The sequence below is a fragment of the Panthera uncia genome, assembly GCF_023721935.1.
Source record: "Panthera uncia isolate 11264 chromosome E2 unlocalized genomic scaffold, Puncia_PCG_1.0 HiC_scaffold_19, whole genome shotgun sequence".
Taxonomy (NCBI): domain Eukaryota; kingdom Metazoa; phylum Chordata; class Mammalia; order Carnivora; family Felidae; genus Panthera; species Panthera uncia.
In genome coordinates this window covers 1,968,528-1,981,446 of record NW_026057588.1, presented here as the reverse complement: position 1 = coordinate 1,981,446, position 12,919 = coordinate 1,968,528, and the positions used below count along the sequence as shown (strand labels likewise).

Below are 12,919 nucleotides of genomic sequence, written 5' to 3'. Positions count from 1 at the left end.
ATAAAAATCTGGCATTATGGTCACCCTGGATCTCCCCAGAGCAGGTGTTGGATCACCCAGGTGCCTCAGTTCACCCCACCACTGCTGGGGATGGCCCACGTGCATCTGGATTCAGCTTGACATCCATCCCTACCCCTTCATCGCTGGGCACCGCTTGCCCCCACGCCAACAAAAGCCTTACAAGTGTCTTTTTTTTTTTTTTTTTTTGAACTTGGATAGTGTTGGATTGACTCTGACCCCACATAAGCAGAGACCTTCTCCTTTTAATCATCCATAAGTCGCCTTTCAACTGGAAAACTCTTCTGGACCTGCCCCGCCCAGCCCTCTGCTGCTTCTCGACCAAGCTGCCTCCTTCCTGCACCCATCCATAGCCTGTGTCCCCTGGCACCTTCCCGGGCCATGCAGGTCCCTCTGCTGCCTTCGCGCTATTTGCTGCACTTGCCTTCTTGGAGCTCTCTCTAGCTGGGCCTCCGGACCTTGTTCTTGCCTCGCTACAGCATCCTGGCTTATCCTCACTGAGGGCTTCCGGCTCTACTCCATGCCTTAATTTCTTGTGAGCTTCAGCTCCCTTCCCAAGCACCTTCTTTCTCATCCTGCTGAGGCGGAGTTTCTTCTTCGAAGCTCAGGTGGCAAGGTGGGGGAGAGGGTCTTGACCCCACAGTCAGCCTGAGTCTTCAGGTACAGCACACACGACGGACAGGATTATCCAGTGTCCCCACTGGTTGGTGACCAGGAGTTTATTCCAATGCAGTTTCCATTCCGATCCCCCTAAGTCAGAGGCATGTTCATAGCTCTCTGGGATGGAGCAGGATTGCAGGAGAGAGTGGGGGCTGCTGCCAGCAAGGCATCAGTCAGACCCCTAACTGCCATGCCCCCCACCCCCAGCCATCCTTGCGTGAATTCTCCGAAGATGTCTGCCTCGGCATCCCACGGACCAACTGCCCTCCAGTGACATCTGCCTGGTGTCCCTCAGTCCTCCACCTGAGCTTGTCCAAAGAACCCTAGTGCGAAAGAAAACCAACAGTCTCCCCTATGCCGTCTCTCCACCCTCCAAGGCCCCAGGCTTGCCCTGTTCCAGTTTCTCCTCTGCACTGAACTGTGCCCTCCTCCCTCTCTCTCTTCTATCGTCTCTTCTCCATCTTTGGATGACTGCAGCTGTGTCTAGGCGAACTCTGCCTCCAGTCCACTCCCCTCCATCCCATCCAATACCCACAGCCAGCAAGATCCTTCTGAAACAGACACGCTGAGATGACATAAAGCCCAGCAGACCAGTTCCCTCGAATCTCTTCCCACGTCAGTAGCTCTTGGCACTGGGGTGGTGGAGGCTGGCCTCCTGTGCCCACTCAGTTCCTGCTTGTCTCCACAATGACTCCTATGCTGGGCCTCCTCACCTCCTCGAGGGATGCCTCCTCTGCTTAGAAAAGTCTTCACTGCAGCATTTTACCAGCACCTGGCCCAGAGCAGCCCTTCGTGAGTGAGAATGGGTGAATGGTAACCAAACGAGTATGTGAGCTGCAGCCGCTGCCAAGACCCCACTGCAGGGCTGCAGTAATCAGCCAAGGAAGCCTTACCTGGACCTCTGAGGAGGGGAGCTGGCAGCACCATGGAAGGCTCCCCTCAACACCCTCTGCCTTGGCTGACAGGGGCAAGGATGTGGCCCAGGGCCCTGGGCCTGGAGAGTCACTCCTCCGAATCCCGATTCACCAAAGCCGCCAAACTGAGTTAATTGCCCGGCCTGCCTAGTCCCAAGATGCTGCTCAAGCTGTAGTGAGATAGAGCACTGGCCCCTCTCTTCTCTTTCTCCTCACTCCTTGCATGCTTGGCTCACCCTGTGCCTTCCTCTGCCAGCGTCCCCTGCAAGACCCCAACACCTGCCCACTAGGACGCTTCCCAGGCTCGTCTGTCCTCCAGCTCTTGTCACAGAGCATCTGCTGGGCCAGGCACTGGGTGCTGTGATGCAGCGCAAATCCTCATCATCTCACGCTCCAGGGAACCAGAGGAAAACAGACCACCCTCCTTCCCACTGAAGCCAGGACCTCTGGGAGGAGAAGAGGCCTGGGCACTGCTAGGTTCTGAGGCTCCCAAAATGACTTTTTGTTTAAAGGATGAAATATATCCACAAGGATAAACGCTGTAATATATTTAAATGTATATGTCAAACAATTTAACAAAATTAGAGTGTAATGAAGTTGTGCTATCCATAATGATTATAGAATTCCTTGAAAGCCACACTGATTTCTAATGCACCTGCTTCTGGTAGGGTCCTGTCACAGCCAGGTGAAGGCAACCCTGAGGTTAGAGGAAGTCAAGACTGGCCTGAGTGGTACCCAGCCACTGGTTACCAACACGGTCTGGAGTGGTGAGAGCATCACAGAGCTAGCCTTCAGATCATCCTGCTTAATGGACAGTGTTTTAAAACTCTTTGAATACCCTGTGAATCAAGAGATTTCACACAGAGATCCAAATTTTTGGCTTCTTTTGAGAAGTTCAGACCTGCGACACTCGGCTTACCTGTCCACGTGGCACCACTTGGCTGAGACCATCAGCATCCATCCCTTCAAACAGAGCCCAGCCCCTGCAGGCATTTGAGTTTGTGAAAGTTGGTTGGAAAAAAACAAGGATTAGAAGGCTAGAGGAAGGTAACAGGGTCAAGTCCCAAGGGAGGTATGTAGAGCAACGCGGCTCAGTATTAGGGCTGGGGTATGTCCCCGTGAGCAGGCAAGTCTGTGTGGCAGCATCAACAGCTCATCACCAGGACTCTGCCCAGACCTTTTTGAGAAAAAGATTTCATAATGGGAGTGTGTACACATACATACCTTTTGAGCCAGTAAAAGGAAGGCGGGGCGGGGGGGGGGGGGGAGTAGAGTACATATTTTGTGGAAGAAAAAAGAAAAAAAAATAAGTATCTCTTTGAATTTGGGTTTGCAGGTGAGGGAACTGATAATTGACATCTTATGTATATTTTAAAGCCTTCAAACTGTAGTAGAGAGAAGAGCAGGTGGGCTTTCAGTATGACAATCACAAATGTGGGCCTTTTATAGTCTTTGAATGTACAAGACACTTTAAAGAAAAGCCAATAAGCTTGTCTTTGCCTTGTTTACATCAGTGCATTCTGATTTTGAGCCATCCATTATATTTTTTTTTTTTTTGTAACAACCAGTTTTAGGGCTTATGAAATGTAAGGTCTTTCATTCATGTTGAGAATCAGCCTAATCTTTTCAAGTGTCTTTGTGTGTAAAAAATGTACCCAGCTAGGTTCTTCCCTAACATGAGAATTCTTACTGTCTTCTCTGCTGTTTTCAGAGTCAGAGTTCTTTCAAAGAAAAAAATGCCCTTAAAACTTGTTCTTCGCTTCAAATTCAGCATGCAAACCCTGACTTGAATAAATCAGCCTTTCTTAAAAAGGCAAGTGCACATCGCTCAGCCTTGGTTTTATTCTTTCCACTCACTGCTCCAGGGACGGTCAATGTTCATCAGTGAAAGTAAGTCTGGCTTGAGTGGGGAATGGCGAGTGTGCACATCTTGTCCACTGGCACCTAGTCCACTGTGCGCTGCTGTACCCGGGGCTCAGCGCCTGGCAGGCCTTGGTCAATGTTCAGCAAATGACAAATTCGGTCAGCGAGGGCACATGGGCTTTGAATATTATGCTGCTGTTCAAATGCACACATTTGACAATGACGTGAAGCAATTTAAAAACATGTGCACCACGTGATGTTTCCTAGAACCCTGTACTAAGTACTGCAAAGCTGAGTCGGTGTGGCAAAATGTAAACGGCTCCTGTGTTTGGCATCTTAGTGGATGTTTCCGTTTTGTGTGTGTGTGTGTGTGTCATTGTTGTCTTGCATTTTGTTTATTTTTGGAAACACCGGTTGGTTTTACAACAATAAAGTTTACGGCACAATTTCCAATATGAAAGCAGTGTGTCGCTACTCCGAGGGGACTCACCTGGACGCTCACAATGCCTCCTCACTGGCCTCTCCGCCGCGGCCTTAGCGCGGCTGTGCCCCCGGTCCGGAGACTGCTCCCCAGGCTCTTCCCGCAGCCTTTGCTCAGCATCCCCGACCCCCCTGACCACTCTGTCTAAACTAGTCCCGGGCCAGTCCCCGCTGTAAGAGTGCGGGGGCGACGTTCGCGGGGCTCACGACACAGCCCGCACGGAGTGGACACTCGTGAGGGCGCCATAAGTACGGGCGTCGAAACTAGAACTCGGGTCCGGTCCCGCGCGACGACGGGTGGGGCAGAAGCGCACGGAACCTGCCCGTGGCCCTCTGGGAGTTGTAGTTCAGCGCCCGCCTGCGCAGGCGCAGTCCCGGCCAACGGCGGCCGTGGCATTTGTCCGGCCACCAGACAAGGGAATACGGCGTAGGAGAGCTTTGGGGCAGGGAGGCGAGACTAAGGCCGGCGGGGTCCGCGCGGCCGAACTCGGACTCCGAGCTCAGCAGCCAGGGCCCAGGGAGGAGGCCGGCCGAGCAAGGAAACGACCGGAAGTGCGCGCGCCACCCTCTGGGAGATGTAGTTGGGCGTCCGCCTGCGCAGGCGCAGACCCTGCTGGTGGCGGCTGCGGCCTTTGTCTTGCGGTCCGGCTGGTAAGTGGGACTGGGGTCGCTGGAACGGAGGAGGCCGAGACGGGAGGGCATCCAGGGGTCTTACCGCGTGCGTCTGCGTAGAGTCCCTTTTCCTGCTTTGGGCCCGGGGCGGGTCGCTTCGGGGGCGGTGGGGGCGGGACCGAGTGGGCGGGGCCCGGTTTGGGGGGGGGGGGGGGGGGTGTCTCCGGGTCCGAGAGGAGGAGTTGGGGCCAGGGTGGGGACCTGGCTTTGGCAAAAGAGGTGGGACCCTCCGGCTTCGGGGTAACAATCAGAGATCCCAGCGGGCCCGATCCTTCAGAGGCTGGAGCCAACCTGGCCTGCATCCCTCCCTTGCTTGGGTGGGATGTTCGGGGTTCGGAGGGTGGGGAAGGCTGAGGCCCCACTGTCACCTCTGGAGCTTCACCTTGCTGAGGGGCTTCTCAGGATGATGATGATGAGGGAGACCAAAAGCATAAGACTTTAATCCCAGCCGCCTGGGACCCAGAAAACAGACTCCTTATATTAAAATCTTATTGAGCACTGACTTCAAGGTAGGGACCATCCAGTCTCCTTTATTAATTCAGCGAGCACATGTTTAGATGCTCTAAGGGCGAGGTCCTAGCCTATATCCAAGAGCCCGCAACATTGTCTCGACCCCCAAAGTCTCCAGGGGAGTCAGGGAGTCAGGGAGATGATAAGAACCCCATCAACACATCACTGAACAAGATAACTGCCATCTTGGAAACTGCTGTGAAGACCACAGGGCACAAGTGGGATGAGACAGAATCAGAGTCATGAAGGAAAGGTTCAGAGAGACCAGGGAAATGCATACTGCCTTTGGCCTGAGTTTCATTTGGGGCACTGAGCCAGAGATGAGTTTGTGAACCACCATCAACAGGGCCTGCATGTCGAGCAAAGTAGATGCTCACTGAAGCAAGAGGCTTTCTTTCCAGCACCAGTAGTGTATACTTCTTGTGTTCACTTGTGCATCCTGCTGCCTGCCAGGCTCCATGTTCAGCCCTTTCCACACATTAATTCCTATAACCTCTGTTAGGTCACCACTCCCATTTTATGGGAGAGGAAAACTGAGGCACACAATGCCCAAAGACCCCATAACTGTCTAGCTTTCTGTCATGGTAACAGGAATAGTCATCACCCTATTGGGCAACTCGGGGTGTGCTCCTTGCCCGCCGTGGCCCTCACTTTTCCTATTTGTGAAGTGGAGTAGGAAAATTCGAGGTCATCTGTCAACAACGCCTGGAATAGCCCTGGGCACACAGTAGGTGCCGGGAAAATGCCAAGCTGAGGTTTCACTACTGTTGGGTTTGGCCCGGGTGCAGGGCTCCAGGCTCCCACAGCCACAGCCCCTCCTTCCCACACGCACATGCCAGGGTGTGGGGTTTCTGGCCACCACAGGCACTTGCCCGGTCTCTTGCCTCCCTTGTCTCCCCAGAACCGCCTGCAGAGGAGCTGGCTGTTCCTGGAAGAGGCCAGAGGAGGAGGGAATGACTGCTGGGCTCCTCACTGCCGGGGCCCCGGTGAGTACACCACCACCCTCACACTCAGGCCTCTCAGGTCCTGCCAGACTCATTCTGCTCTCAGGGCTTTCGCCCTTACTCTGCCCCCTGCCAGGAATGTGCTTTGTCCAGAGTCATCCTCTTGAGGTTCTCACACCTCACCGCCTCAGAGGGGATCTCCCTGAGTCCCTCAACTGCCCCGTTCTACTCTGGCAGACAGCATCCATCCCACTGATGTGTCTGGCACTTTCTCAACTCACTATCTCCATCCAGTCCCTTAGGCAACAGTTATTTAGCACCTGCCATGGACTAGGTGCCTCCCAGGCCCTGTTCTAGAAATTGCAGGTGCAAGAACAGACAAGAGGAGCAAATCTTCACCATCCCCATGGGGTCACAGTCCCTGTGAGGAACGTAAATGTGCCAAGTGACGTGCAGAGAAATGAGGTCCAGAAGAAGATGGGCTGGGCACCAGGCATTAACCAGCATAGCCCAGAAGGCCTCCCTGTGAAGTGGCCCCCAAACAGAGACCTGCAGGGGAAGGGGCAGTGAGGTCAAGGCCCACAGGAATCATGTTCCAGGCAGGGGAACAGCATGAGTAAAGGCCTAGAGGTGGAACCACGCCAAGCATTTCCATGAAGGGCAGGCACACACAGGTAATGGGAAGACGGCGAACAGAGTCTCCTAGGCCTCCTGTATGGGGCCTAGGGCCTTGGGAAGCAGTTCTGACCATTTTTGTCACACGCAAAGGCCCAGCGCACAGTAGGCACTCAGTGAACGGGTGGAACAGTAAAGGTGCCAAACCCTGTGGTCAGCGCTGGACACATTTCACCCTATTCTACCCCGACATCAGCCCCATGAGGTGGCAGTGAGGAAACAGGCACGGACACAAGTCACAACCCTGAGGCCCCGCTGCTGGGAGTGGCTGAGCCCGGCCTCAGACCCCCTGCCCCCAGCGGGGCCTCCAGTGCTCAGCACGTGTCTTGCTGCCTTCGTGGCCCTTGCAGACATCTGCACGGCTGCCCCAGAAGCGCCCCTCCCATTTTCACTGGAGCACTAACCCCTCCTGGGATTTGAGTTTTGGCCAGCTCCCTGACCCTGCAGCTAGCACACAGGTACCATGAGGCCAGGCGCGTGTCTCGTTTCCATGGCATCTGTGGTGCCCAGAACAGTGACCCTGTATTCAGTAAGTCTCTGCAGATAACCACTGAGACCTACTGAGTCTGGAAAATGTGGGGGAAATAGGGAAATTGGCAAAAGAAAGTTAAAACTTCCAAGTCTTCCGGCATGCCTGTCTGCATGGTGGCTCACACACTGTGTGCCAGGCCTGGGGTAAATGCATCATGTCAATTCCTTCACTCCTTCCAACAGCCCTCTCAGGATGTCCTCACCAACTTACGGATGAAGGCAGGAAGGCACTGAGCACTTTAAAAGATATACCTGAGGGGCGCCTGGGTAGCTCAGTCGATTGAGTGTCCAACTTTGGCTCAGGTCATGATCTCGCGGTTCGTGGTTTCAAGCCCCATGTCGGGCTCTGTGCTGACAGCTCGGAGCCTGGAGCCTGCTTCGGATTCTGTGTCTCCCTCTCTCTCTGCCCCTCCCCCGCTCACACTCTGTCTTTTGCGCTCTCTCTCAAAAATAAGTAAACATTAAAGGATGTACCTGGGGTTGGAGTTTGAAGCCCTATCGTCTGGGTGCAGGGCCGGGTCTTGACAGTGCCACCCCCCACCCCAGATGCCTAGTTCATGCCCCACAGCTCCCTTCCTTTGGGAAGAGAAGCTTTAGCAGAGACAGATGCTGCCAGGTGGGCCAGGATCCAGTATTTGGGCACCCTGTGTCCCTCACCCCCCTCACATGGGGCAGTGATACGCAAAGCCCCTGGACTTTTCCTTTGCTCCCCGGCCATCCATAGCACGTGATTTGGTGAGATGGAAGCTACCTTTGTGGAGGATGTCTGCCCCTGACCCTCACGTCCCTTCAAGAAAGTCATCAATTCTCCATCCAGTCGTAGAAGAAACTGGCCTTGTGTGGGAATTTCAGAAAACCCGTGCAGGTGTGATCATGATGGGAAATGCCCCCAGAACTGCCCCACACCCCCAGAACCCACCATCAGCCTTTCTCCTTGAGGATCGTGTTTTTACCCCAGTGTTCAAAGGTCCAAAATTAAAGAGTAGGAAACAGTCTCCAGGGGTCCTGTCACTGGAGACCCCACATCCGGTTCATTTGCTTGTTCCCATCACCGCATTGGCCGTTTTCTGTCTTCCCAGCCCCACTTTGTATTCAGCTATGGTTAATGCACAGTGTAGATTTACAGGAGTGTGCAGCTTGGTGACTACAGGTATGGACACTAGTGGACATTCTGGTTGATGCGTGGGAGGCTTTCAGCACCCCCCCCCCCCGGGGCTCCTTGATACCCCTCTCTCAGTCACCACCATTATGGCATCTCGGGGATCCTGTGTCTGCACGACTGGGTTATGTCCTCTTCTCTCCTCAGACCCCCTTTCCTCCAGCAGAACCCCCCAGTCCCACGGGAAAACCTGGCCCAAATCCTCAGACCTGAGAAAAATCAGCCTGGCTCATGTCTCTGTTCACCAACTGCTCACGGTAGCAGCTATCACCGGGCTTGGCCTGGGTGAGGACATTTGCGTGTGATGTTTCAGGAGCAAGTGACCTTTGAGGACGTGGTTGTGGACTTCACCCAGGAGGAGTGGGGGCAGCTGGAGCCCGCCCAGAGGATCCTGTACCGCGATGTGATGCTGGAGACCTTCAGGCTCCTGGTCTCCGTGGGTAAGGCTACACTCGAGCCCCCGCTGGTCTGCCCCCAGCACAGATTCTGGTTCTTCTGGGTCAAAAGTTGGGATAGTTCTAGGCCATAAAAGCAAACACCTAGAATGAGTTTTGGGCTTTAGAGACCCGATGTTTGGTCGCATGTTGCAGATCCCACTGAAAATGCTAGAAGCAGAAAATCATGAGGTAAGAGGGGAAGAGTGGGTGCCAAGGTAGACCTACCTGAGTCTTCCTGTGGTGCTGTCAGGAGCCCCCTCCCTCCCCACCTCCTCCCTCTACCTCCCTCTGCCTCCATTTGCAGGTGGGCCCCTCTGACGGTAAGAAGAGAGCTGCCCAGGTGCCTCTTCCATGTCTGGGACCAGCGGAAAAGACCAGGCCTGTGTCCTGGGCACCCATGGAAGGCCCCTGGGTTGTCTTGGTGTGGTGGCCAGGTCCCCTCCACACTGGTCACTGTTGCCAGGGCGGGCAGGAGAAGCAGCAGAGCCTGATTGGCCCGGGCTGGGTCACACATCCTCCCACAGCCAGGGGTGGGGGTCCTAAGGGGGCTACAACTGTGGCCTCTGGGACCTGCATCCGATTGGGTCTAGGAAGACTGAAGGTGGAGCGGATGGAGGGGCGGGAAGGGGCGGGGAACACAAATACTCTGCGGGTCTCCCCTTGGGCAAGACGCTGGCTCCCGAAGCTGGATGTTGTCTCCCTGCCGGAGCAGGAGGAGCCACGAGCGGTAGACGACGGGGTTCCCAGAGGCGTGTGCGCAGTGAGGGGAGAGCCTTGCAGGGCTGGGAGGGCCCCAGTCACGCCCCGGGCACTCTCCATGTCTGCTCTCACATTCTTCAGAGCAAATTGACTGTTCAGTTGTTTTAAATTTTTTTTTATGTTTATTTTTGAGAGAGAAACAGAGACAGAGTGTGAGTGGGGAAGGGGGCAGAGAGAGAGGGAGACACAGACTCCAAAGCAGGCTCCAGGCTCTGAGCCGTCCGCACAGAGCCCGACGCGGGGCCCAAACTCACAGACCACTAGATCATGACCTGAGCCAAAGTCGGACGCTTAACTGACTGAACCACCCAGGCGCCCCACTACTCAGTCTTTTAGTAAATGTGCACCAAGCACCTGTTCTGCTGTGGCTGAGACCAAGCCCTCATCTTCACTGAATTTACGTTCTTGGTGAGGGAAGGGGCACACGATAGGTAAAGCAATAACTGCACAAGATGCTCACGGCACATGATGAGTGCTGAGGAAGTGAAGGAGGTCATGAGGCAGAGGCCAGGGTTGTGGGGAGGACCTGAGCAGAGATGAGGCGACATGTGGCTGAAGCCTGAGTCATGAGAACAGTGCAGCCATGAAACAAGCTGGGAGGACAGAGTTCTGGGCAGCAGGAACAGCAAGTGCAAAGGCACCAGGGTGGGCAGCAGCCTACTCTTAATGCGTAACAAACTCGGCGGCCTCAGCAGTTTAAACCACAGAAGCGTTTATGACTCATGTATCTGTGGGCCCATGGATCCAGTCTGGGCTTTTCCATGTGCCTGTGGGGCTCTGCTCTTCTTACACCTTATCCAGCTCCTGAGACCGATACCGACTCTTTGGGCAGTGAGGCTATCCTGCCCACTGGCAGGCAGTCTCCCCTGGTGTCAGGCCCTGACCCTGTTTAAGCAACGGCCCATCGCCAGGGCCCAGAAAGAATGGCCGGCGTGTGGGAGGGGGTCAGGACAGAGTCTCCCCGGCAAAAGGGGTAACCAGCCCTTACCTAGAATATTAGCTTCGTATGGCTCCTCTAACAAATTGCCACAAACCTCATGGCTTAAAGCAACGCACATTATCGTACAGTCTAGAGGTCAGAAGTCCGAAGTGGGCATCTCTGTGCTACATTCCAGGTGTGAGCAGGGCAGCACTCCTCCCGTGGGGCCTGCAGAGAACCCAGCTCCTTTCACTTTCCAGCTTCCAGAGGTGCTCACATTCCTTGTCCGTCCGTCTCCCAGCTGAGCATGGCCTCGCCCGTCTCTCAACTGAGCACGGCCCTCAGGTCTTATGTCCCTCTGGCCCTGGCCTTCCTGCCTTTCTCGCACATTCCAGAACCCTCGTGGTTGCCTTGGGACCACCCGGGGTAATCTCAGAGGACTAGCTAATGTGCAAGGGTTAGCAGCCTCCGTTCCTCACCGGTTCCAGGAATTAGAACACAGAGATCTTTGGGAGCCTCTATTTTGCCAGCCACACCTGGCTTGACCCCTCTTTTTTTTCTCCCTCAACACCTCACTGGAGCATAACCTAAATGGGCACAGTGCCCATATCACACCTTCGGGCCAGTCCGGTGTTGGGGTGGGGGCGGCGTGCGCGAGGGCTCGGCGTGCAGAAGGGGCTGGGTACCGGGGCAGGAAGTCCTGCCAGCAAGGAGCGGGGCGGGGTACGTTTGTTTGTTCGTCCCCCGTGTCTGCTGGCCTCAGCTGAAGGCGTGGGTGCAGGGGTGACCCAGGTGGACAGAAGGCCTGCCCTCCGGGAACTCTCAGATGGTGAGAGGGACCCAGCAGACCAGATCCAAGTCCTCCCAGACAGCTCGGTCATTTAGCCATCCTCCGGCGATGCGCCTCTCAGCGGCCTCCAGTCTGGGGGAGCTGATGCGTTTCTTCACATCAGGGGCAGGTGGAACAGCAGCCAGAGACCGCCAGGCAGAAAGCGGACCTTGTCAGTGGGAGAGCTGGGCCGGGTGGTCCTTCACCTGGGAGACGGCTCTTCCTCCGTTGCCACCTGGTGCCATGGGAGGCTGCTTTCGCTGCGGCCTGGCCATCGCTCCGCTCCTTCCAGCCTGGGGCGTCTGTCCACAGCTTCCCTGGATGCCCTCTGTCTGCCTCGCATTGCCTCCCTGCCTCGTTCTCTGTGTTCCCCTTGCAAGCCCCACTCAGGCCCCTGTGCCAGCTACCCGACCCCTGACCGCTCTCAGAGCTTCCTCTCCTGCTTGCATTCCTTCCCTGATTTGCAAAACTGTATTTTTAAATGGTTAAAGTCACTTGTGCCTTGAGCCTTTCAAAACCATCAGGTTTTTTTTAATGTGCGTTTTTGTTTTGTTTTTTTTTTTTGAGAGAGAGAGACAGAGCATGAGCGGGGTAGGGGCAGAGAGAGAGGGAGACACAGAATCTGAAGCAGGCTCCAGGCTCTGAGCTGTCAGCACAGAGCCCCACGCGGGCTCAAACTCACCGGCGGTGAGATCATGACCTGAGCCGAAGTCGGACACAACTGACTGAGGCTCCCCCAAAACCATCAGTTTTATCCTTCCATCCATCCACCCACCCAACCCAAACCCTTCCCCCCAAACAGAAATTAAGGAACATTTCCGGGGTTTTTTTTCTTCCAGATTTGGAAACCAGACCCCAAACCAAAGTGTCCACCCCAACTCAAGACATCACTGAAGGAATACGTACCAGTGCCCTGGCAGAAAGGTTCCTGTGGGATAGTCTGTGGTACTCAGAGGGTGACGATGCAGAGGGCTGCCGCGGACAGAGTCGAGAGAGCCGTGTGGTGAAGACACCCATGCAGCAGCAGCAGCAGCAGCAGCAGGGGGATGGGTTTGGGGGAAACTTCAGTCTGAGCCCCCGCTTCCCAACTCAGCCCATGACTCCAGAAAGGCAAGGCCTCCACGTGCCGGGGACGCGCGCGGGGAGGGGGAAGCCAGACCCAGGGCTCCACGCCGAGCAGAAAACACACGCAAAAGCGAAGCCCTACGCGTGTCAGGCGTGCGGCAAGGCCTTCGGTCACAGCTCGGCACTCCTCGAGCACCACCGAACGCACACGGGAGAGAGGCCTTACGAGTGTCCCGAATGCGGGAAAGGCTTCCGAAACAGCTCGGCGCTCACCAAACACCAGAGGATCCACACCGGCGAGAAACCTTACCGGTGCCCCCAGTGTGGGAAGACCTTCAACCAGATCGCCCCGCTGGTCCAGCACCAGAGGACCCACACGGGCGAGAAGCCGTACGAGTGCGGCGAGTGCGGCAAGGCCTTCAGCTTCCGCTCGTCCTTCAGCCAGCACGAGCGCACGCACACCGGGGAGAAGCCGTACGAGTGC

The 12,919-nt window shown here is 55.5% G+C and overlaps 1 protein-coding gene across 2 annotated transcripts in view; it reads left to right on the top strand.

Moving 5' to 3' along the window:
- The first annotated feature begins 4,094 nt into the window (after positions 1–4,094).
- Positions 4,095–12,919, top strand: part of ZNF135 (zinc finger protein 135) — a 10,472-nt gene continuing 1,647 nt past the window's right edge. Inside the window, exons 1-4 of one of the 2 annotated variants that reach the window (XM_049621886.1) lie at positions 4,095–4,586; positions 6,019–6,103; positions 8,740–8,866; positions 12,210–12,919. The exon at positions 12,210–12,919 is cut by the window's right edge and continues 1,647 nt beyond it. In XM_049621886.1, coding sequence (XP_049477843.1) covers positions 6,071–6,103; positions 8,740–8,866; positions 12,210–12,919 — 870 coding nt within the window. In that variant the 5' untranslated portion in view covers positions 4,095–4,586; positions 6,019–6,070. Of the gene's footprint in view, positions 4,587–4,763; positions 6,104–8,739; positions 8,867–12,209 lie in introns of those variants that run through there. The other variant, XM_049621888.1, reaches the window with a different exon arrangement.